General features: G+C 44.8%; 5 protein-coding genes across 5 annotated transcripts; 3 read left to right on the top strand and 2 right to left on the bottom strand.

Annotated features, from left to right (window-relative positions):
* The first annotated feature begins 303 nt into the window (after window positions 1-303).
* LOC143015284 (olfactory receptor 8G17-like) lies at window positions 304-1,248 on the top strand. The gene has a single exon (XM_076169220.1). The coding sequence runs from the start codon at window positions 304-306 to the stop codon at window positions 1,246-1,248; it is 945 nt and encodes a 314-aa protein (XP_076025335.1).
* Window positions 1,249-8,181: 6,933 nt separating this feature from the next.
* LOC143015274 (olfactory receptor 52N4-like) lies at window positions 8,182-9,114 on the bottom strand. Its single transcript, XM_076169206.1, has one exon. The coding sequence runs from the start codon at window positions 9,112-9,114 to the stop codon at window positions 8,182-8,184; it is 933 nt and encodes a 310-aa protein (XP_076025321.1).
* Window positions 9,115-11,021: 1,907 nt separating this feature from the next.
* On the bottom strand, window positions 11,022-11,972 carry LOC143015285 (olfactory receptor 52D1-like). The gene has a single exon (XM_076169221.1). The coding sequence runs from the start codon at window positions 11,970-11,972 to the stop codon at window positions 11,022-11,024; it is 951 nt and encodes a 316-aa protein (XP_076025336.1).
* Window positions 11,973-16,743: 4,771 nt separating this feature from the next.
* On the top strand, window positions 16,744-17,688 carry LOC143015276 (olfactory receptor 52N4-like). Its single transcript, XM_076169208.1, has one exon. The coding sequence runs from the start codon at window positions 16,744-16,746 to the stop codon at window positions 17,686-17,688; it is 945 nt and encodes a 314-aa protein (XP_076025323.1).
* A 4,599-nt stretch (window positions 17,689-22,287) lies between these two features.
* Window positions 22,288-23,232, top strand: LOC143015286 (olfactory receptor 52N4-like). The gene has a single exon (XM_076169222.1). It carries the CDS (start codon window positions 22,288-22,290, stop codon window positions 23,230-23,232), a length of 945 nt encoding a protein of 314 aa, XP_076025337.1.
* The last annotated feature ends 150 nt before the right edge of the window (window positions 23,233-23,382 follow it).

Below are 23,382 nucleotides of genomic sequence, written 5' to 3' on the forward strand. Positions count from 1 at the left end.
AGCGCCTCCTGTAGGCCTGATGGGGTTCAACTGTCTCACTCTGCCTGTGGACACTCTCCATGACTCCCAACGTGTTGATTTGATCTGAGGCCACACGTGACCTCCCCAGGTGACCAGATCACATCACTAAAAGCTTCTGACAGAGCTGCAGCTGGAGCCACAACACAGGAAAGGTGACATCATCATCATCATCACAGCCACTCACATCTGAGTGCAAACATATCTGGACACGTTCTTGATCATGACCTGTTTGTGCTCCTGATCTAACAGCTTCTTCTTCTGTGTCTCTTTTGTTCCAGCACGATGGAAAACCTCACCTACAACAGCTTCACGCTCCAGCTAGAAGGGTTAAAGGTCACAGAGGAATCCATGTATCCCATCTTTCTCTTCCTCTTCTTCTCCTATCTGTTTATTATGGTGGCAAATGTGGGCATTTTGTTCCTGGTGTACTTTGACAAACACCTCCACCAGCCCATGTATCTGCTTTTTTGCAACCTACCGATTAATGACTTTCTTGGAAACTCAATTATGTTGCCTCGTTTAATGTTAGATACTTTACGCCCTCCGTCTGAACGCCTCATTAGTTACTATGAATGTGTGGTTCAAGCTTTCACCTCTCACATGTTCGGCACCACCTCACATACAATACTCATGATTATGGCTTTTGACAGATATGTGGCCATCTGCAACCCCCTACGCTACGCCACCATCATGACCAACAGAACGGTGATCAAGCTGACCACCTGGGCCTGGGGGTCGGCCTTTGTTTTGGTGGCGATTCTGCTGGGTCTGACCGTTCGACTGAATCGATGCAGGACTCTGATCACAAACCCGTACTGTGACAACGCCTCGCTGTTTAAACTCTCATGTGAAAGTGTTTTGATTAACAACATCTACGGTCTCACCTTCACTGTGGTTCTGTTTGTAGCTTCTATAGGCAGCATATTTCTCACATATACCAAGATTACTGTGGTCTGTGTGACGAGTAAGAACAAATCTCTGAACAGCAAAGCCCTGAGGACCTGCAGCACACACCTGCTGGTGTATGTGACCATGTTGTTCACGGGCATGGTTGGCATCGCTCTGCATCGCTTCCCTCAGTACTCAGAGTACAGGAAGTTCTCTCTCGTCATGTTTCACATCATACCTGGGAGCCTCAACCCCATCATTTATGGTGTGCAGTCCAAAGAGATCAGGAGGTTTTGGTCAAGGGTTGTTGAGCCCAAGAAAATGTTGTCCTCATTATAAAATATATTTATCTCAAATTTAGATTAGATTCAACTTTATTGAATCTAATAAAGTTGAATCTAATATAATCTAACCTAATCTAATTTAACATGTTAGAAAAGAAGAAAGATGTATTTGTAATTATTATCATATCATATTCATATTATATTATTATCCCACTTACTTGAATACCAAAATGTGAACCAAGGTTGCTTTATTGTCCTACGATGTTCTTGTGTCTGCAATTTGCAACTTTGTTTGTAGAAATGATTATATGAAATTGCCTTTTTTTCGCCCTTTTTCTTGAATTTGAATACTTTAAAAAATGCATTAAATTATTTTTAGGAAATGAATTCACAAGTCTTTCTTCTGCACGCAAGCACGCATACAGAGGCACGCACAGACTCGTCTAAGAGCTGGACATACATACACACACACACACGCATACACACATACACACACAATCCCCCCACAGATACCTGAGTGGAGGTGGGGGAATATCAATTGGTGACAACCTGTCTGAGGTCTTTTCTTTAGATGGGGGGTTACTAAAGAAATGCAGATTGAATTGTATAGTGGTTGGGTAACATGTACCTCGGATTACCATTTGTGTTATGATTTCAGTATTCTCGAGACACCTGCGTTTCCTTTTCTTAAAACTGCGTGGTGACTTTTCAGGATTGCTTCACCCCCCGGGCAAAAACAGGAGACTGAATAAGAAAAAGAACCGGTAAACTATACTTGGAGAACCTTACGCTCACCACGCCACTGAGTTGGTGAGAAAAGGATTTCATTAGAATATAGTTCGCCAAACACGCTTGAACGGCCTCTGAGTTAGTAAGAATATGTTTAACTACATTTTCAGGACAGCTACGCACCCACGTCTCAGAGTTAAAAGGAAACCTCACGGTAATGTGAAATTAACCTCTGAGTTAAGTAAAACATATGACTTATTGATCACCCTTAGTTTCAACCTCTGAGTTAGTTAAAGAATATGAGGAATATTGCTTACTAGACGTTTGTGCCCGACGTAACGGGGACGAAGTCGCCGGCAAGTTTATGAGAATATTTTGCTGTCTGGTTCCTCGCACCCAAACTCCACCAGGACGCATGAGAAAATTATTTATCTGGCCAGTAATGTATTCTTGGGAGATGAAAGTATTCTCGGTGCGAACGAATAACCTACCTTTAAAGTAATTAAGAGCGTGAATTCAATACTAAATTAAGCAAAAATCTTTTTATTTATTTTATTTTAATTTTTTTTTTAAAATAAAGAATTAGCGATGTCTTTAAATAAGAACCACACACATTGGAGTTTAATTGTCATGATCATTTTATTGTATGGAGTCAGATAAACAGAGTCATTTCACTCTGTATGAGAATAAGTTCACAGTGCCGTCTGTAGATCTAAGCCACGCCTCTCCCGTTATCATCTGGACACTGAACTTTGAAATACTCGCGGCTCTTTGTAATGTGATCGTTTTAAATAGACTCGAGGGCTTTGCATTTCCACGTAGCTGAGACGGGATCAGCTGTTTCGGCTTGTTTGATGTACAGTGCGGAAATCTGAGCAAGCAGGGACCTGATCAGAGGTTGATCACTTACTGGGCAGGGCGAACATAGGGGAAAGAATTAGCATGAATAATATTTCGTTGGTCTAAAGATATGATTTGTCAGACACGCAAGATGCACGAGACAACTTCTGGCCTCTGAGCTGGCAAATGTGTAAGCTTCCTAGTATACATCAACAAAAAACGTTCTTGGGCGTGCCGTAAGGGGCTTTTAAACCCGGCCGGTGGTTCTCTTTGAGCGATGCAGAGACACCCTGCTTCGAACGAACAATACAGCTTTGACGCGATAATGAACAAATGACTGACGGCAAAATAATCCTGGATCCCCGCGCAAAGAGAGGGATCCGAAACTGAACTTCTCATCCTCAAACAATCAATGGGCGCATCCCTTCACAGAATCAACAATTAGAGACTAAAATTACCACTAGCAACAAACACATTTATCTTATGGAGTCAGATAAACGAGAATAGTTCATTATGCCTGAATAACTTCATGCTGCCGAGCTGGGAGCTTCTGCTTAACTTCTCCCACAGATCCTGGCTGCCGTTATTGGTTGGAGAGGGCAGGAATTCCTGTTTTCCGGAAGACTACAAAATGGTGACCCCGACGTGATTTCCGATTCCGGTTGAATCTCCATGGCAACGGATTCTTCAGCTGCTGTGGTGAGCAATGTTATTCATTATTTCTAGAAGTGTGTTGAGGGAAAGTGAATGTTCGAGTCATGCATTTGTAGAACGAGCCGACATGCCCATTGTTTGGCCGAAGTATGTAGAACTTCGGTAGTGAAAGTTTGATACGGCAAACATGGCTGACCAGAGAAGCGTTAGCATTTTTGTGTTGATATATTCTCTCGCTTTAACTTTTGACTTTTTGATGCGCACGCGCGCTAAAAGCCTTTTATTTGAATCGGCACATTAGTCAACTGTTGCTGTATTATTCCACACGAGGCTGTGTGTTGGAATCCAAACGTAACGATTTAGCAGCGGCCATTGTGTACTTGTTACAGCGTAACAATCTTGTAGTGATCGCAGAGAAAAGAGCAGACACAAGTTGCGCCGTCGAGAAACGGCTAGCTCAGAGGAGCTAAACGGTTTAAAGGGGAGGCTAGGAGCATTTCATTTGTGAAGTTGATTTGGGCTCGTAACAGTTAGATGCTGAGCGCGCATGTTAGAAGTTTGCAGGGGAAGTTGCAACAGGAGCGAAACTATGCCAGACACATAGTGAGCGTTTGTGATAACGTAGGCTTTCCGGTTTGCACTATTCGTCAGACGGCTGTAGAAGCTTTCGGGTCTGAGAATAGTAATTAGGACGGTTTGGTTTACATCTTGAGAGGCAAGAGTGAAAATGTGTTGATTCCGAAGGCTCGCAACCGAGCTCCCACACACACGGTTAAGACGACGCGTCAGGCACGCTCAAGGAGCTCAGACATCAATTCAAATTATAGCTGTGGCCGAATTCAGCGCAGCTCAGTCCGGTGCGGACTTGGCAGCAAATCGGCGCACACCCGCCGAAAATTGAGAAAACAGATATTGATTATTAAGTTCACTTTTGAGAACACATTGCGAGTTTGAAAATCCATTTGTGAAAGTTGGTGAACCCACATCACTAAGGCGATGTAACAATAGCAGTGTCATGCGAAGATGTGATGCTTCATATGCTTTCGTAGCTGTCAATGCTTTTGTTGGAACACTTAGACTGTATTCATCAGTAGTTTGTGTGACCCTAGTGCTTAGGTGGGTTTTCAACATCTAGCGTTTGCACTTCATCATTCAGTCTATGTCTAAGGGCCATTTGCGAATGAGGCTGTGTATTTTTCTTTGCATGCGCAGTATAAGAGTCACATGGTTATTTCACAGATATCATTGTTGTGTAGCCAAGATGTTCAACACATGAAGTGTACAGAAAAGTAGTGGCTGTTTTCAACAGATGTGTCAATGCTACATGACTAGGCTGGCAGTAGCTAAGCTGCTGTGGTTGTTGTCATAGCTCTTTATGCATCCTTGATGCTTAAAGGAAGTTCATAGGCGTGTGACTTATTTGCACATGGTGCACAGACGTCCAAGTTGTTTGAACATTTCGTGACATTTTCTGTGCTTTAACAGTGTACTCAAAAAATCATGCACGACTGTGGCGAATGTTTGGAAGCTATTTTTTTACCGACATCACAATGTAGATCTGAATGCGTCATAAATGCTGTGTTTCTTCCTGAACTTTTCTAATTGAGTCAACTCTCTTTAACGCCCTAAATGTAACGACTCCGATGCAGTGCGATGAAGTTGTGATTCTGTCTCCGTCACAGCTGTTCAGCTGCATCCGGAGGACAGAGGGGGGAGCAGAGCCAGAGGAGCTGGTCTGTGAATTCTGTAGGAAGCTTAGGCATCGATTGGAGGATTGTTTTTTTAAACTAAAGTGGCAGCTCAAACGCGAAAAGGCTCAGTCAGAATAAAGCATGCACCTCAGAGCTAAAGAGGAACTACTCACACAGAGCTTGCCTTACTACATTACATTACATCAGGGTCATTTAGCAGACGCTTTTATCCAAAGCGACTTCCAATAAGTGCGTTCAACAAAGGTAGATAAAAGAACTTCAGGTCCCAAGAAATCGTAAGTGCATTTCCTTCCTAAACCAACAGCTAAGAGCAAAACTAGAGCTAGAGTAGAAGAGCAATAAGTTAGGTACTATGATGAATGAGAAAAAAGGACAAATTAGAAAGGACAGATTAGAAAACAAGAGCATCAGAAGAGCTAGGACAGAGTAGGTGATGTCCTAAGAGGGAGGATCCGGGTAGTGTCTCTTGAAGAGATGGGTTTTCAGCCTGCAGCGACTCCGAGAGGTTGTCTGGTGGAGGTACAGGGACAGTTGATTGAAGACTGCACGTTCAAGAGTTTTAGATAGGAAGGGTAGAAGGGATACCGGTCTGTAGTTCTTGATGTCTGAAGGGTCAAGAGTTGGTTTCTTTAGAAGCGGAGTGACTCTAGCAGTCTTGAAAGCAGAGGGGAAAGAGCCAGAAGCCAAAGACGTGTTGATGAGGTGGGCCAGGTAGGGAAGAAGATCCGGTGCAGCAGACTGAAGGAGAGAGGAGGGGACAGGGTCAAGAGAGCAGGTGGTGGGGCGGCTAGATGTGATGAGCTGGAGGACCTCCTGGGCAGAGAGGGGAGAGAATTGGGACAGAGAGGGAGTTGGGGAGGGAGATGATGGAGAGGGTGGTAGAGACAGGACTGCTGGGGGGTGAGGTAAGGAAGATCGGATATCGTTGACCTTCTTGTCGAAGAAGTTGGCGAAATCATCAGGGAGGAGAGAGGAGGAAGGAGGAGGGGGTGGGGGTTGGAGAAGGGACGAGAAAGTTTGAAAGAGTTTTTTGGGGTTGGAAGCAGAGGTTTGAATTTTCGTGCAGAAGAAGGCAGCTTTAGCAGCAGAGAGAGAGGAGGAGAAAGAGGAAAGTAGTGATTGCATCCTCATGTGATGCTGCAGGATGAAGTGACCATGCTCTTAGCTGAATGCGCTGACATACAGTGGAGGTGAGCGGCACCTATTGCAGTCAGACGTTTTAGATGATACACTATTCCATCCAGTCGGTGGATTTTGTAACAAACACGCTTTTGTACCCGGTGACATGGACATATAGGTGACGCTCTGTGACCCACACCGTGAAAAGAAAATTAAATTGTTTGCAAATGTTGCAGAGCGAATTGTTCAAAGGGCTCCATGCCTCAGATGTACCACACATTCAATGATGGATCAGATCCCGAAAAATGCCGGTACATTGAAGATCTAGATCCAGCCTCCTACAGATGTACACACACACACACACACGCACACGCACACACACACACACACACACACACACACACACACACACACACACTGTATGCAGAGGTGCTGTTCAATTAAACCTCTCCCATTGTTGAAGATTACTATAAGCCTACAGCGTTCGTGTGGACCGGCCGGAGAGAGAAGGAACATACTGTGTAGGACTGTGTGGAGGCAGCCAGGTGTACACTTCGCCTCGTGTTATGAAGAAGGAACACAGACTCTGACTGAGATGATGAACTGGGTGGGACTGAGTATTCAGTTCAGGGGATGTGTGGCAGGGAATGTTTTCATCCTGATCATCAATTCAATGTTGCTATTTCAAACGTCTCATCTGCTCACTCCCCACTGCCACAGACACCGCTCTAACATCCGCCCACTTCAACTACCAGCCACACAAGGGTTGAAAGTTGTGAAAGTGATTAAGACAATAAGTCATGAACCCTAGTGGACATTATTCTGTGTTAATGCCCCAAGGGGATCAAGGGGGTATCTGTAAGATAAAAATATAGAGGAATGCAATAGAGAGGCCAGAGATCAACATGGGTCACAGTTTAATTCAAACTACTGGCTCCGACAAGTCTGGGAATAAAACAATAGAACAGAGGATCTGACAAACCCCTCACCCAGGGGTGGAGAGAGCAACTAAGGGTCGCTGCACCACAGTTTCAGCACCTCAACATCTGTGGACAGTAAGAAAGAGGAGAGGGGGTCCACAGAAGGGTTAATTATACTGTACTGTTGATGCTTAATTTGCATGTTGTGAGAATCCCAGAGATAACACAGCTAACTCGCTACCTTTGATTCCTACAAGCATTTGGACAAACAGGCAGGGCCTCACCTGTCCCTCACCTGTCACTCACCTGTCCACACACAGCTCAGACACGAGGCTCCGTCTGAATCTACAGCCGAGGATGGAGAGAACAGAATCGGGTCAAACAACATGGCCGCCAGCGTACAAACACTCTCTTCAGAGGTCACATGTTACAAAGCATGTTGGGGGAATTTAAAGAGACAGTGTCGTTGTTCTAGAATTCAAAACTTTATTTAACACTTAGGGAGATGAACTGGAAATTCTTCAATCTCTTCCAAAAACTTTCACTAAACAAAAAAAACATATAAAATATAGCTTAAATAGAAATTCCATCAGAATGACCTTAAAGTAACAGGTACATGTTCTTAAAACTTTAAAGCTGATTTGCTGCACAAACTCGACAACAACACTTCAAAATAAAACAGGTAGCAAATTAAAACATTTTTATTCAGTTCTTTGTTTCTTAAATGATCAGTTAGATTTTTTGGATTGAGAGTTGAGGTCAAAAATCTATTTGAGTGGAATTAACTTTAATTCCTTAAATTAAGGAAAGAAAATATTTTAAATCACTTTGGTTCAAGTTGGCTTTTTTTATTATAAAATAATAAAAGATTGATCAAATGATTATCCTAACTGTTCAAGCACACAGGTCAGTAACAGACAAAATTACTTTTACAACCATATTTGAATATTGAGATGAAGTTTTGATAACTTCCAATGGTCTGGAGAAGTTTCAGGCAGATAAGTTTCACATCCATCAGACTCTGGTCCTGTGAGCAATGCTGGTGATTCTGTGCCGCAGCTCCTTCATCTGCAGCCCGTAGATTATCGCATTCATCGCCGGTGGAACCACGTGGAACATGATGGACGCCAGCTTGCCGCTGTCGGCCTTCTCTGGCATGCGGTGAAAGATCATGGGGGCGAAGGAGGAAACCAGCATGATGATGTAGACGGCCAGGTGGGAGGCGCAGGTCTGCAGCGCCCGGCTGTTCAGCTCCTTGTTCTTACCGCTCAGACAGACGATGGCGATCCTCAGGTAGGTGAGCGTCACGCTGCCCATGGACGAGCCCAGGATGACCACAGCGCTGCCCAGCCCGTAGATGTGGTTGATGAGGAGATTCTGGCAAGAAAGTTTGAACAGGGAGGCGTTATCGCAGAAGGGGTTCAGTATGACCCACCGACAGCGCGTCAGGCGGAGAGTGAGGCCCAGGAGGATCGCGACACTGAGGAAGGCCACGCCCCACGCCCACGCCGACAGCTTCACCACCATCTTGTTGGTCATGATGGTGGCATAGCGTAAGGGGTTGCAGATGGCCACGTAGCGGTCGAAGGCCATGATCATGAGGACGGTGTGGGAGGTGCCGGCGTGGAAGTGAGAGCAGAAGGCCTGAACCACACAGTCCACGTAACGAATGTGTCGCTCTGCGATCGGCACAAAAACTTCGCTCAGCAGGCGAGGGACGATGGTTGTGGCCCCAAAAATGTCGTTGATGCTCATGTTGCAGAAGAGCAGGTACATGGGCTGGTGGAGGCTCCTGTGCTTGAAGATCAGGACCACCAGGCCCACGTTGGACACCATGATGAAGATGTAGGTGAGGAGGAGGAGGATGAAGGCAGGGATAGAGGACTGGGGCATGACCTTTAACCCCTCCAGGAAGATGACGTCTGCATTGAAGGTCTGGTTCTCCATTGTGAGGAGGTTTCATGAAGAAGCCTGGAGGAGAGCAAACAACAATACCAAGAAACATCACCAGTCAAGTTTCATCACTCATTTCACACAATTGACAGGGGCTAACATGATGTCACTGAGCTCAAATAGTACACACCAGGGTCACTACATATCAATCAAGACCAGCCAGTGGCGCATTTAGCTCCATAAGTGATGTAAAACAAAACCTTAAAAAAAGATTGTTGATGGGTTGTTGACTTCTCTCTGTTAGGCTCACCAGTTATCAATCAACCCTTGTAAGTTGGTTACCCTCAGGGATGACATCACCTGCTCAGTGCATTGTGGGTGGGCTCACTACTTATCAATCAGCACAGCAGCATGGTGAACATCAACAGAATCCAGATACAAACAACTCAAACATTTCAGGCTCCAAGCTCACAACTTATCAATCAGCCAGTCCACACGCTTCTGTAGGTTTGAAGTTTCCTTTTAGAACGAACAAAAGTCAAACTCATTTAAACTGCAATTACTTTTCCATCATAGATTAAAAAAAAGCTCATATTAAAACTGAAACTAACATGAGACAAAAAACTATTAATCACACGTTAAAAAGGCAAATCCACCAAAACTACACAAAAAATACACAAAAACAATAAATAGAGCAAAAATGTTAATAAATGTTTGATGTTTTTATTTGTTTGAGAGATTTAAACTTCACAAACACACACATTTTTTTTTGCAGATATCAAACATGTATGTAGATTGTTGACATGATGTAAACACACACAGGACATGGGTCACTGTCAAATGTGTCAAATATGTCATAAATATTCAGTCATTTGTTAAATAGCAGTGATTTATGTTGGATGTGGTTTTGTTCCAGCTTTGTTTCATCTGGTAGGGTTGTTTTCAAGTTTGCCACAAGATTGTTGTCATCATCATCATCATCATCATCATCAATGTTTACCAGCTAAAACAAAAAAATAAACAAACAAAAATTGCTGCACTTTGTTTGTTTGTCTGAACCTCACTGCTTTTAAATTGAACTACACACTGATGTCAAGCTGGGTGTGGGTGTGTGGGTGTGTGGGTGTGTGTGTGTGTGTGTGTGTGTGTGTGTGTGGGTGTGTGTGTGTGTGTCCTACCTGTGCTCCCTCCTCCATCCAGACTGAAGCTGAAGCCTGGAGAGCTTTTATAACGTGACAGACGCTCATCATCGTTTGTTTTCTCCTTCATCTCCATGGCGACGGTTGCTGTCAGCATCCTTGTGTGTTGTTAGTTTGCTCAACGCTGCAGCATCAAAACATTATTTGGTTTATATATTTTAAATCAAAAAAGTGTGACGGACAACCAGAACCTTTAATGAGAGAAACATTCCTGCTCTTTGACATCAGTCCCTTTGTTCTTTATCGATTTGTTTATAAGTTCATTGTCAATTTTAAGTTATTTTGTAGAGCAAAGGGATAAACTAAAGAACGAGGTGGCCGACCTTGTGCTGCTCTGTGCTGCTCTGCCGCACACTAACACACACTCATATTATCTGGATCAAGTATCTGCATATAGATTTACATTTTATTGCAACTAAAGGATTCTATCATTTACATTCTTCCTGGATGTGAGCTGAGCTACATGTGTAAACACACCTGCAGGTATGTTTGAATGAAAACATGAAGGAAGTGACACACACACACACACACACACACACACACAGCTGCATTAGAGACGTTCAGACGGGGCTTTTACATCAGCTGGCTGCTGTGCTGAGTCTGCCTGAGGGGAAACAATGTGTGTGAACATCAAGACCCTCTCTCGGCATATCCATCAAACTATAGAGCTGCAGAGCGGCAGAGCGGCAGAGCGGCAGAGCATGGTGCCGGTGTAGAGACCAACTCAACAGCAAAAAGGAAGGAAGGAGTGAAACGTTCACATCATTTCAGCCACACTGGTTGAATGTTCCTGCGTGCAAACAGAGCGATGATCTTCTGTCTGATCTCTTTAATCTGCAGCCCGTAGATGGCGGCGTTCAGGGCGGGCAGGACCACGTGGCCCAAAACGGCCGCCACCTTTGTGTGGTTGGATAAGTGAGGGAATCTGTGTAGGATGATGATGAGGAAGGCCAAGACCATTAAGATGACGTAGGCGGCCAGGTGGGAGGCGCAGGTCTGCAGCGCCCGGCTGTTCAGCTCCTTGTTCTTACCGCTCAGACATACGATGGCGATCCTCAGGTAGGTGAGCGTCACGCTGCCCATGGACGAGCCCAGGAGCAGCACGGTGAAGCCCAGCCCGTAGATCTGATTGGCAAGCAGGCTTTCACAGGAGAGCTTAAACAGGGAGGCGTTATCGCAGAAGGGGTGACGAATGACCCGCCGGCAGTGAGACAGGCGGACGCTGAGGCCCAGGAGGACAGACACCAGCACCAAGGCCACGCCCCACGCCCACGCCGACAGCTTCACCACCATCTTGTTGGTCATGATGGTGGCGTAGCGTAAGGGGTTGCAGATGGCCACGTAGCGGTCGAAGGCCATGATCATGAGGACGGTGTGGGAGGCGCTCGCATGGAGGTGAACGCAGAAGGCCTGAACCACACAGTCCACGTAGTGAATGTGTCGCTCTGAGGTCGGCACGGAAACGTCGCTCAGAAGGCGAGGGACGACGGTTGTGGCCCCAAAGACGTCGTTGATGCTCATGTTGCAGAAGAGCAGGTACATGGGCTGGTGAAGGCTCCTGTGCCAGAGGATCAGGACCACCAGGCCCACGTTGGACACCATGATGAAGATGTAGGTGAGGAGGAGGAGGATGAAGGCAGGGATGGAGGACCGGGAGGTCACCAACAGCCTCTCCAGCAGCAGCACATCTGCTCTGAAGCTCTGGTTGTCCATATTAAAGACAAACCACAGCAGGTTGATCTGTGGTCAGCTAGAGGAAGATGAGATGATGAAGATAACAGCAGGGACTAGAGATGAGACAGAAACAAGAAGCCCACTGTGTTCGGTTGTTACTTTAGAATGTTTTATTTTAACACAAAGGCTGAATGCACAAAAGCTTTCATTAGTTTAATTATTAAAACAAACAAAATGCACTGTGAGATATTTGACTTTTGTTGAAGTTTAAATGATATTTACTAAAATAATTCTTTCATTGACTTTGTTAATTTATTACTATTATTATAGTAAGTATGATGCATATATTTATATTAATGTCATTGTAACTTCCTACATCAGGGGTCGCCAACACGTCGAGCGAGCGACCAGTCGCTCCCCAAGCGTTTCCGAGTCGCTCCCGAAAGGTTCAAAGAATACGTACATTTGACAACACGTCGTCACTTAGTAAAGCTATTTAAATTTCTATCCAATCAAATTCACAAACATCCCGCCTCCTTTTGTCACAAAACGATTATAAGCCAATCAGCTGTCAGTCCAACAAATGACGCTGCTGTCAGGTTTGGTTACGTGACACCGTAACATCCGGCCAGCAAGCGCACGCCGGATTTGAGGAAGACCGCCCCGCAAACAGCCCCGATAAATGGAAACAAATTACGAATGTGAATGGCAAGTGTGTGCGTGTCTCAGTTGCTGTGCTAACGCGTCTGTGGAGCGCCACTTCACTAAAGTCCACGGCAACTTTTCATGGGACTTCCCAGCGGCCAGCAGGGCGTCATGTATTTTAACAATTGTGACAACACAAAGGCAGAACGCAGAATTTGCAGAAGTAAGCTGTCATGTCGAGCAGGGTCCACAAAAAACCTTCACAGACATGAGAACTGTGCATCCAACCGTTCAGTTGGAAGAAAAAAGAAGCTCCGCCCAGGCTCTCAATCCAGAGTATGTTCTTCCACACAGGAAAACTGTGTGACAAAGAACGTGCTTCACTGCAAGGACATTCCAAAACTATTTGAATTCCTCATGAAGACAGTAGCACACTCTCTGTCCTCTAACTAACATCAGAACAGACTGAATGCATGTGAAGCACAGATGAGATGGGAACTGCATGTTATTCCCTGAATTACAGGGAAAGTGAAGGGAAATTGTGACAGAGATATGTGGACAGAGATAAGATGAGATGAATATGAAAGGTATAGTATTAGTAAAATAAAGTAAAATAGGTAATAATATTGATTTTATTAATATTAATCATTGAGATTAATGTGATGTGAATTTATTGGTGTGAGCTTGACACTGAAAATGTATACAGAAAAAAACAAGCTCATGTTGCTGAATTGAAGTCCGTTTTCATACAAAAGTGTTGAGTGTTGGATATCAACAGTTTGTAAATGTTCACACAAAAGACGCTTATTCAGCTGGTTTGGGTGGAGAATCAGCCATGTGGATAAATGTTACGAATAATATAAAACATGAGTAGCTCTCAGACACTTATATTTTATTAAAGTAGCTCTCCAAGGCAAAAAGGTTGGAGACCCCTGTCATACATCTTTATGAGGGCCACTTGTGTCTAAATGTTAATAAAGATATTTAATTTAAGAAATTTAAAGAAGATTACACAGATCAGATGAGTCTTTACAGAGCAGTGTGTGTGTGTGTGTGTGTGTGTGTGTGTGTGTGTGTGTGTGTTACCTGCTGGAACACGGCTCCCCCCCTCTCCTCCACACGCATGAACCTGCAGGTTTTAATGGGAGCATCAAACGTGGCATCACATGACGTCACCTGCAGCATCCATCTGACTGGTCAGCTGTTACTCAGCAACCATCCCATCATCCCTCGCCCTGATAGAGGAATAGCATTTGATGTTGTTGATTATCGTGATGACAAAAGATGCATCTTAAAATGTTTCAAAGCTAAATCATTGACAGTGGCAAGACAAATATGCATGAATGACTAAAGTGGACTTTATTCAGTCGGTCCACCTCGGTCATTGAGCTTTGCAGCGTTTTCCCGACGGCCCCAGCGGGAGAGCACTTTGAAGAGCTCCTGAACTCGACCAACATGTCCTCCGTGGAGGAGGCAGAGTCTGAAGACTCAACCATATTTCTGGCAGAGGTCATCGAGGTAGTGGATGAGATCCACCCTGAGATGCTGAAGGCTCTGGACATTGCAGGGCTGCCTTGGCTGACTCACATGGAGGTGTCACATGGAGGTCGGGGACAGTGCCTGTGGATTGGCAGACCGGGTTGGTGGTTCCCATTTTTAAAAAGGGGACCCGAGAGTGTGCTCCAATTATTCTGGAATCCCACTTCTCAGCCTACCCGGGAAAGTCTAGGGTGCTGGAAAGGAGGCTCCTGTCAAGCACAGATTCACAGATATACAGTGTTTATTATGATAGGGCAAAAGTATCCAGGGCAACGGGCAAGAGGCAGTGTCAGGGACAAGCAGGGCAAATCCGAGGGCAGATGGCAAGAGACAAGGTCGAGGGCAGGCGTAGGTCCAAGGGCTGGAGACGTGGTCAGGTACAGGCATGGGTCGATGCACATGGGTGGGAGAGAGAAGACGTGGTCAGGTACAGGCGGAGGTCCGTGGTCCGTGGTCGGGCGCACAGGAAAACACTAGGGATCGAGAGGGAGACACTGCCATCGGACAAGGAACACATGGGTATATATGCACCAGACAGGGGAGGAGACGAGACACAGGTGAACGACATTAGGGGAGGCAGGTAATCACACTGAAGGGGAAGCACATGAGTGTAGGAAGTTAAGACGCCAGAACATAGACAAGACAGAGTTTCAAAGTAAAATCCGGAAGTGCACCGGAGACAGACAGCTCTGACAGATTGTCGGACCTCGGATTCAGGAGGAACAATGCAGATTCTGTCCTTTGTTCACAAGACTACAACCTAGAGAAGTAGTGGACCAACCCCCTCTTCACACCTTGATGTGAAGATGTCATAGACTCAGCTGCTGCGTCATTGGTCAAAAGGTTAACCCTTGCTTTTGAGGTCAAAAAATCAAAATCCAGTCTCTCCATCACAATCAAAGCAGTAAGGAAGAGGAAGAAACCCAACCCTGGATTTTCCAGTGAACACATAACCTCTAAGGCCTGCGCCAACGTTTGCTTTCAAAAATTGTCTGACCGTGACTCAACTTGTGGACCAAGCAGCGATTCACTTCGCCCTTTTTCTCCTACACCACGAACACAACTTTCCAACTTCTTCAAGCCCAAACCATCGACGCAGTGGACCCTCAGTGCAGCAGACTGCTCTGTCCAAATGCTGCTACAGAGAATCACAAACAACGTGACGTGAAATAAGGCTTTGATGTTTGGGCAGATTAAGATTTAGATCTAAGTAGATAAATACACTGTATGGAATACTGTAAAAATGAAAAAAATCTATGTTTCATATTTCTGCTATTGTGTTCCTTAAGTTTTCTAACCGTGCCAAACCCAGGGAATCCTCCAAACCCCCCAACGGCCCGGCCCGGAAAAGCCTGGCCAGAGCAACCGAGGCCGGTGACAAACTCATGGGTGACAAACCCCCTGTGGTGTGAAGGCACGCACACTCTCTCCCTCACCAGCCAGGTTCATTGACCCAAAACTGAATCCGCCATCTTGGCTGTAAACCTCAGCTCGAAGAACTCCGCCCTCCTGGGTGTGTTTAGAACTTCGCCACTTCCTGTACATGTCACGCACACACACACACACACACACACACACACACACACACACACACACAAACACACACACTCAAGCTTTACTTTCCTTGTGTTTGAATCTGTTACTACCTGAACTTCTTGCTATTGTTTCAGGTGTTTTCGGTTTATTATATTGATGGTGATGACTCTTAGTTATTATTGTGAGTTAATAAATCCTTTCATATTATGACAAGAAGTGTCTGAAATTGCTTGCTTTGAATATTGTATGATTTAAGCGTCTGCTCATGCCGAGCGTCACCCTTCCAGATTGATTTTGAGCGCAAAACTAATCTTTAAATTACTCCCATTTAATTAACTAAATTATTTGGTAATTTTATTTGATAATTAAGATTTATGGTGAATGTTTAAGGCTTAGGTCAATTATCTGCTATCCTTTGTCCCCTTTGCAAACAAGGGGTGGTTCCCCGAGGACAAACATTAAATTTTTTTAATTCTTTTTTTTTTTTTTTTAATTAAGACAGCAATATTTGATGAATGAATTACACCAGGAGTGAGGGGAAGATGGAGCGTGAGATGGACAGGCAGAGCGTTGCAGCGTCTGCAGTAATGCACTGTCCAAGGCAAAGCTCTCAATTTACCAGTCGATCTATGTTCCAACCCACACTTATGGCCATGAGCTTTGGGTAGTGACTGAAAGAAGGTGATCGCGGATACAAGTGCTTCACTACTTTCTGCTTTGTTTGACATTTCCTGATGCCTGAGTGACAGAATCCACCAGTAAACATTTCAGCAGGTGGAGTCAGAGACACAGCGCCTCCTGTAGGCCTGATGGGGTTCAACTGTCTCACTCTGCCTGTGGACACTCTCCATGACTCCCGACGTGTTGATTTGATCTGAGGCCACACGTGACCTCCCCAGGTGACCAGATCACATCACTAAAAGCTTCTGACAGAGCTGCAGCTGGAGCCACAACACAGGAAAGGTGACATCATCATCATCACAGCTACTCACATCTGAGTGCAAACATATCTGGACACGTTCTTGATCATGACCTGTTTGTGCTCCTGATCTAACAGCTTCTTCTTCTGTGTCTCTTTTGTTCCAGCACGATGGAAAACCTCACCTACAACAGCTTCACGCTCCAGCTAGAAGGGTTAAAGGTCACAGAGGAATCCATGTATCCCATCTTTTTCTTCCTCTTCTTCTCCTATCTGTTTATTATGGTGGCAAATGTGGGCATTTTGTTCCTGGTGTACGTTGACAAACACCTCCACCAGCCCATGTATCTGCTTTTTTGCAACCTACCGATCAGTGACATCATCGGGAGCTCAGATATTTTGCCTCGTATAATGTTAGATACTTTACGCCCTCCGTCTGAACGCCTCATTAGTTACTATGAATGTGTGGTTCAAGCTTTCACCACTAACATGTTTGGCACCACCTCACATACAATACTCATGATTATGGCTTTTGACAGATATGTGGCCATCTGCAACCCCCTACGCTACGCCACCATCATGACCAACAGAACGGTGATCAAGCTGACCACCTGGGCCTGGGGGTCGGCCTTTGTCTTGGTGGCGATTCTGCTGGGTCTGACCGTTCGACTGAATCGATGCAGGACTCTGATCACAAACCCGTACTGTGACAACGCCTCGCTGTTTAAACTCTCATGTGAAAGCGTTTTGATTAACAACATCTACGGTCTCACCTTCACTGTGGTTCTGTTTGTAGCTTCTATAGGCAGCATATTTCTCACATATACCAAGATTACTGTGGTCTGTGTGACGAGTAAGAACAAATCTCTGAACAGCAAAGCCCTGAGGACCTGCAGCACACACCTGCTGGTGTATGTGACCATGTTGTTCACGGGCATTGTTGGCATCGCTCTGCATCGCTTCCCTCAGTACTCAGAGTACAGGAAGTTCTCTCTCGTCATGTTTCACATCATACCTGGGAGCCTCAACCCCATCATTTATGGTGTGCAGTCCAAAGAGATCAGGAGGTTTTGGTCAAGGGTTGTTGAGCCCAAGAAAATGTTGTCTTCATTATAAAATATATTTATCTCAAATTTAGATTAGATTCAACTTTATTGAATCTAATAAAGTTGAATCTAATATAATCTAATCTAATCTAATTTAACATGTTAGAAAAGAAGAAAGATGTATTTGTAATTATTATCATATCATATTCATATTATATTATTATCCCACTTACTTGAATACCAAAATGTGAACCAAGGTTGCTTTATTGTCCTACGATGTTCTTGTGTCTGCAATTTCATCTTTGTTTGTAGAAATGATTATATGAAATTGCCTTTTTTTCGCCCTTTTTCTTGAATTTGAATACTTTAAAAAATGCATTAAATTATTTTTAGTAAAAGGAATTCACAAGTCTTTCTTCTGCACGCAAGCACGCATACAGAGGCACGCACAGACTCGTCTAAGAGCTGGACATACATACACACACACACACACACGCATACACACATACACACACAATCCCCCCACAGATACCTGAGTGGAGGTGGGGGAATATCAATTGGTGACAACCTGTCTGAGGTCTTTTCTTTAGATGGGGGGTTACTATAGAAATGCAGATTGAATTGTATAGTGGTTGGGTAACATGTACCTCGGATTACCATTTGTGTTATGATTTCAGTATTCTCGAGACACCTGCGTTTCCTTTTCTTAAAACTGCGTGGTGACTTTTCAGGATTGCTTCACCCCCCGGGCAAAAACAGGAGACTGAATAAGAAAAAGAACCGGTAAACTATACTTGGAGAACCTTACGCTCACCACGCCACTGAGTTGGTGAGAAAAGGATTTCATTAGAATATAGTTCGCCAAACACGCTTGAACGGCCTCTGAGTTAGTAAGAATATGTTTAACTACATTTTCAGGACAGCTACGCACCCACGTCTCAGAGTTAAAAGGAAACCTCACGGTAATGTGAAATTAACCTCTGAGTTAAGTAAAACATATGACTTATTGATCACCCTTAGTTTCAACCTCTGAGTTAGTTAAAGAATATGAGGAATATTGCTTACTAGACGTTTGTGCCCGACGTAACGGGGACGAAGTCGCCGGCAAGTTTATGAGAATATTTTGCTGTCTGGTTCCTCGCACCCAAACTCCACCAGGACGCATGAGAAAATTATTTATCTGGCCAGTAATGTATTCTTGGGAGATGAAAGTATTCTCGGTGCGAACGAATAACCTACCTTTAAAGTAATTAAGAGCGTGAATTCAATACTAAATTAAGCAAAAATCTTTTTTATTTATTTTATTTTAATTTTTTTTTTAAAATAAAGAATTAGCGATGTCTTTAAATAAGAACCACACACATTGGAGTTTAATTGTCATGATCATTTTATTGTATGGAGTCAGATAAACAGAGTCATTTCACTCTGTATGAGAATAAGTTCACAGTGCCGTCTGTAGATCTAAGCCACGCCTCTCCCGTTATCATCTGGACACTGAACTTTGAAATACTCGCGGCTCTTTGTAATGTGATCGTTTTAAATAGACTCGAGGGCTTTGCATTTCCACGTAGCTGAGACGGGATCAGCTGTTTCGGCTTGTTTGATGTACAGTGCGGAAATCTGAGCAAGCAGGGACCTGATCAGAGGTTGATCACTTACTGGGCAGGGCGAACATAGGGGAAAGAATTAGCATGAATAATATTTCGTTGGTCTAAAGATATGATTTGTCAGACACGCAAGATGCACGAGACAACTTCTGGCCTCTGAGCTGGCAAATGTGTAAGCTTCCTAGTATACATCAACAAAAAACGAGATGGGAACTTGACAGTGGCAAGACAAATAAGCATGAATGACTAAAGTGGACTTTATTCAGTCGGTCCACCTCGGTCATTGAGCTTTGCAGCGTTTTCCCGGCGGCCCCAGCGGGAGAGCACTTTGAAGAGCTCCTGAACTCGACCAACATGTCCTCCGTGGAGGAGGCAGAGTCTAAAGACTCAACCATATTTCTGGCAGAGGTCATCGAGGTAGTGGATGAGATCCACCCTGAGATGCTGAAGGCTCTGGACATTGCAGGGCTGCCTTGGCTGACTCACATGGAGGTGTCACATGGAGGTCGGGGACAGTGCCTGTGGATTGGCAGACCGGGTTGGTGGTTCCCATTTTTAAAAAGGGGACCCGAGAGTGTGCTCCAATTATTCTGGAATCCCACTTCTCAGCCTACCCGGGAAAGTCTAGGGTGCTGGAAAGGAGGCTCCTGTCAAGCACAGATTCACAGATATACAGTGTTTATTATGATAGGGCAAAAGTATCCAGGGCAACGGGCAAGAGGCAGTGTCAGGGACAAGCAGGGCAAATCCGAGGGCAGATGGCAAGAGACAAGGTCGAGGGCAGGCGTAGGTCCAAGGGCTGGAGACGTGGTCAGGTACAGGCATGGGTCGATGCACATGGGTGGGAGAGAGAAGACGTGGTCAGGTACAGGCGGAGGTCCGTGGTCCGTGGTCGGGCGCACAGGAAAACACTAGGGATCGAGAGGGAGACACTGCCATCGGACAAGGAACACATGGGTATATATGCACCAGACAGGGGAGGAGACGAGACACAGGTGAACGACATTAGGGGAGGCAGGTAATCACACTGAAGGGGAAGCACATGAGTGTAGGAAGTTAAGACGCCAGAACATAGACAAGACAGAGTTTCAAAGTAAAATCCGGAAGTGCACCGGAGACAGACAGCTCTGACAGATTGTCGGACCTCGGATTCAGGAGGAACAATGCAGATTCTGTCCTTTGTTCACAAGACTACAACCTAGAGCAGTAGTGGACCAACCTTCTCTTCACACCTTGATGTGAAGATGTCATAGACTCAGCTGCTGCGTCATTGGTCAAAAGGTTAACCCTTGCTTTTGAGGTCAAAAAAATCAAAATCCAGTCTCTCCATCACAATCAAAGCAGTAAGGAAGAGGAAGAAACCCAACCCTGGATTTTCCAGTGAACACATAACCTCTAAGGCCTGCGCCAACGTTTGCTTTCAAAAATTGTCTGACCGTGACTCAACTTGTGGACCAAGCAGCGATTCACTTCGCCCTTTTTCTCCTACACCACGAACACAACTTTCCAACTTCTTCAAGCCCAAACCATCGACGCAGTGGACCCTCAGTGCAGCAGACTGCTCTGTCCAGATGCTGCTACAGAGAATCACAAACAACGTGACGTGAAATAAGGCTTTGATGTTTGGGCAGATTAAGATTTAGATCTAAGTAGATAAATACACTGTATGGAATACTGTAAAAATGAAAAAAATCTATGTTTCATATTTCTGCTATTGTGTTCCTTAAGTTTTCTAACCGTGCCAAACCCAGGGAATCCTCCAAACCCCCCAACGGCCCGGCCCGGAAAAGCCTGGCCAGAGCAACCGAGGCCGGTGACAAACTCATGGGTGACAAACCCCCTGTGGTGTGAAGGCACGCACACTCTCTCCCTCACCAGCCAGGTTCATTGACCCAAAACTGAATCCGCCATCTTGGCTGTAAACCTCAGCTCGAAGAACTCCGCCCTCCTGGGTGTGTTTAGAACTTCGCCACTTCCTGTACATGTCACACACACACACACACACACACACACACACACACACACACACAAACACACACACTCAAGCTTTACTTTCCTTGTGTTTGAATCCGTTACTACCTGAACTTCTTGCTATTGTTTCAGGTGTTTTCGGTTTATTATATTGATGGTGATGACTCTTAGTTATTATTGTGAGTTAATAAATCCTTTCATATTATGACAAGAAGTGTCTGAAATTGCTTGCTTTGAATATTGTATGATTTAAGCGTCTGCTCATGCCAAGCGTCACCCTTCCAGATTGATATTGAGCGCAAAACTAATCTTTAAATTACTCCCATTTAATTAACTAAATTATTTGGTAATTTTATTTGATAATTAAGATTTATGGTGAATGTTTAAGGCTTAGGTCAATTATCTGCTATCCTTTGTCCCCTTTGCAAACAAGGGGTGGTTCCCCGAGGACAAACATTTAATTTTTTTAATTCTTTTTTTTTTTTTTTTAATTAAGACAGCAATATTTGATGAATGAATTACACCAGGAGTGAGGGGAAGATGGAGCGTGAGATGGACAGGCAGAGCGTTGCAGCGTCTGCAGTAATGCACTGTCCAAGGCAAAGCTCTCAATTTACCAGTCGATCTATGTTCCAACCCACACTTATGGCCATGAGCTTTGGGTAGTGACTGAAAGAAGGTGATCGCGGATACAAGTGCTTCACTACTTTCTGCTTTGTTTGACATTTCCTGATGCCTGAGTGACAGAATCCACCAGTAAACATTTCAGCAGGTGGAGTCAGAGACACAGCGCCTCCTGTAGGCCTGATGGGGTTCAACTGTCTCACTCTGCCTGTGGACACTCTCCATGACTCCCGACGTGTTGATTTGATCTGAGGCCACACGTGACCTCCCCAGGTGACCAGATCACATCACTAAAAGCTTCTGACAGAGCTGCAGCTGGAGCCACAACACAGGAAAGGTGACATCATCATCATCATCACAGCCACTCACATCTGAGTGCAAACATATCTGGACACGTTCTTGATCATGACCTGTTTGTGCTCCTGATCTAACAGCTTCTTCTTCTGTGTCTCTTTTGTTCCAGCACGATGGAAAACCTCACCTACAACAGCTTCACGCTCCAGCTAGAAGGGTTAAAGGTCACAGAAGAATCCATGTATCCCATCTTTTTCTTCATCTTCTTCTCCTATCTGTTTATTATGGTGGCAAATGTGGGCATTTTGTTCCTGGTGTACGTTGACAAACACCTCCACCAGCCCATGTATCTGCTTTTTTGCAACCTACCGATCAGTGACATCATCGGGAGCTCAGATATTTTGCCTCGTTTAATGTTAGATACTTTACGCCCTCCGTCTGAACGCCTCATTACTTACTATGAATGTGTGGTTCAAGCTTTCACCACTCACATGTTTGGCACCACCTCACATACAATACTCATGATTATGGCTTTTGACAGATATGTGGCCATCTGCAACCCCCTACGCTACGCCACCATCATGACCAACAGAACGGTGATCAAGCTGACCACCTGGGCCTGGGGGTCGGCCTTTGTCTTGGTGACGATTCTGCTGGGTCTGACCGTTCGGCTGAATCGATGCAGGACTCTGATCACAAACCCGTACTGTGACAACGCCTCGCTGTTTAAACTCTCATGTGAAAGTGTTTTGATTAACAACATCTACGGTCTCACCTTCACTGTGGTTCTGTTTGTAGCTTCTATAGGCAGCATATTTCTCACATATACCAAGATTACTGTGGTCTGTGTGACGAGTAAGAACAAATCTCTGAACAGCAAAGCCCTGAGGACCTGCAGCACACACCTGCTGGTGTATGTGACCATGTTGTTCACGGGCATGGTTGGCATCGCTCTGCATCGTTTCCCCCAGTACTCTTATTACAGGAACTTCTGTACAGTTCTGTATTACATTGTCCCTAGCAGCCTGAACCCCATCATCTACGGTATGCAGTCCAAAGAGATCCAGAAACTGCTGTCAAAGGTGTTTCAGTCCAAGAGGGTTTCATCATCATTGTGAAAAGAAGTGAGGCTTCAATAAAAACACCTCAACCTGTTTGTTTAGAAAGTAACACTGAAGTCTGACTGATTCACTTTGTTTCCTTCATATCCAAACATTACAGCCACTTCTCAATCTATACTGATGACTTCAGAGTACACACATGGAAGG

This window comes from Genypterus blacodes, unplaced genomic scaffold, assembly GCF_046128005.1.
Source record: "Genypterus blacodes isolate CSIRO-AG114 ecotype Tasmania unplaced genomic scaffold, CSIRO-AGI_Gbla_v1 ptg000194l_1, whole genome shotgun sequence".
Classification (NCBI taxonomy): Eukaryota; Metazoa; Chordata; class Actinopteri; order Ophidiiformes; family Ophidiidae; genus Genypterus; species Genypterus blacodes.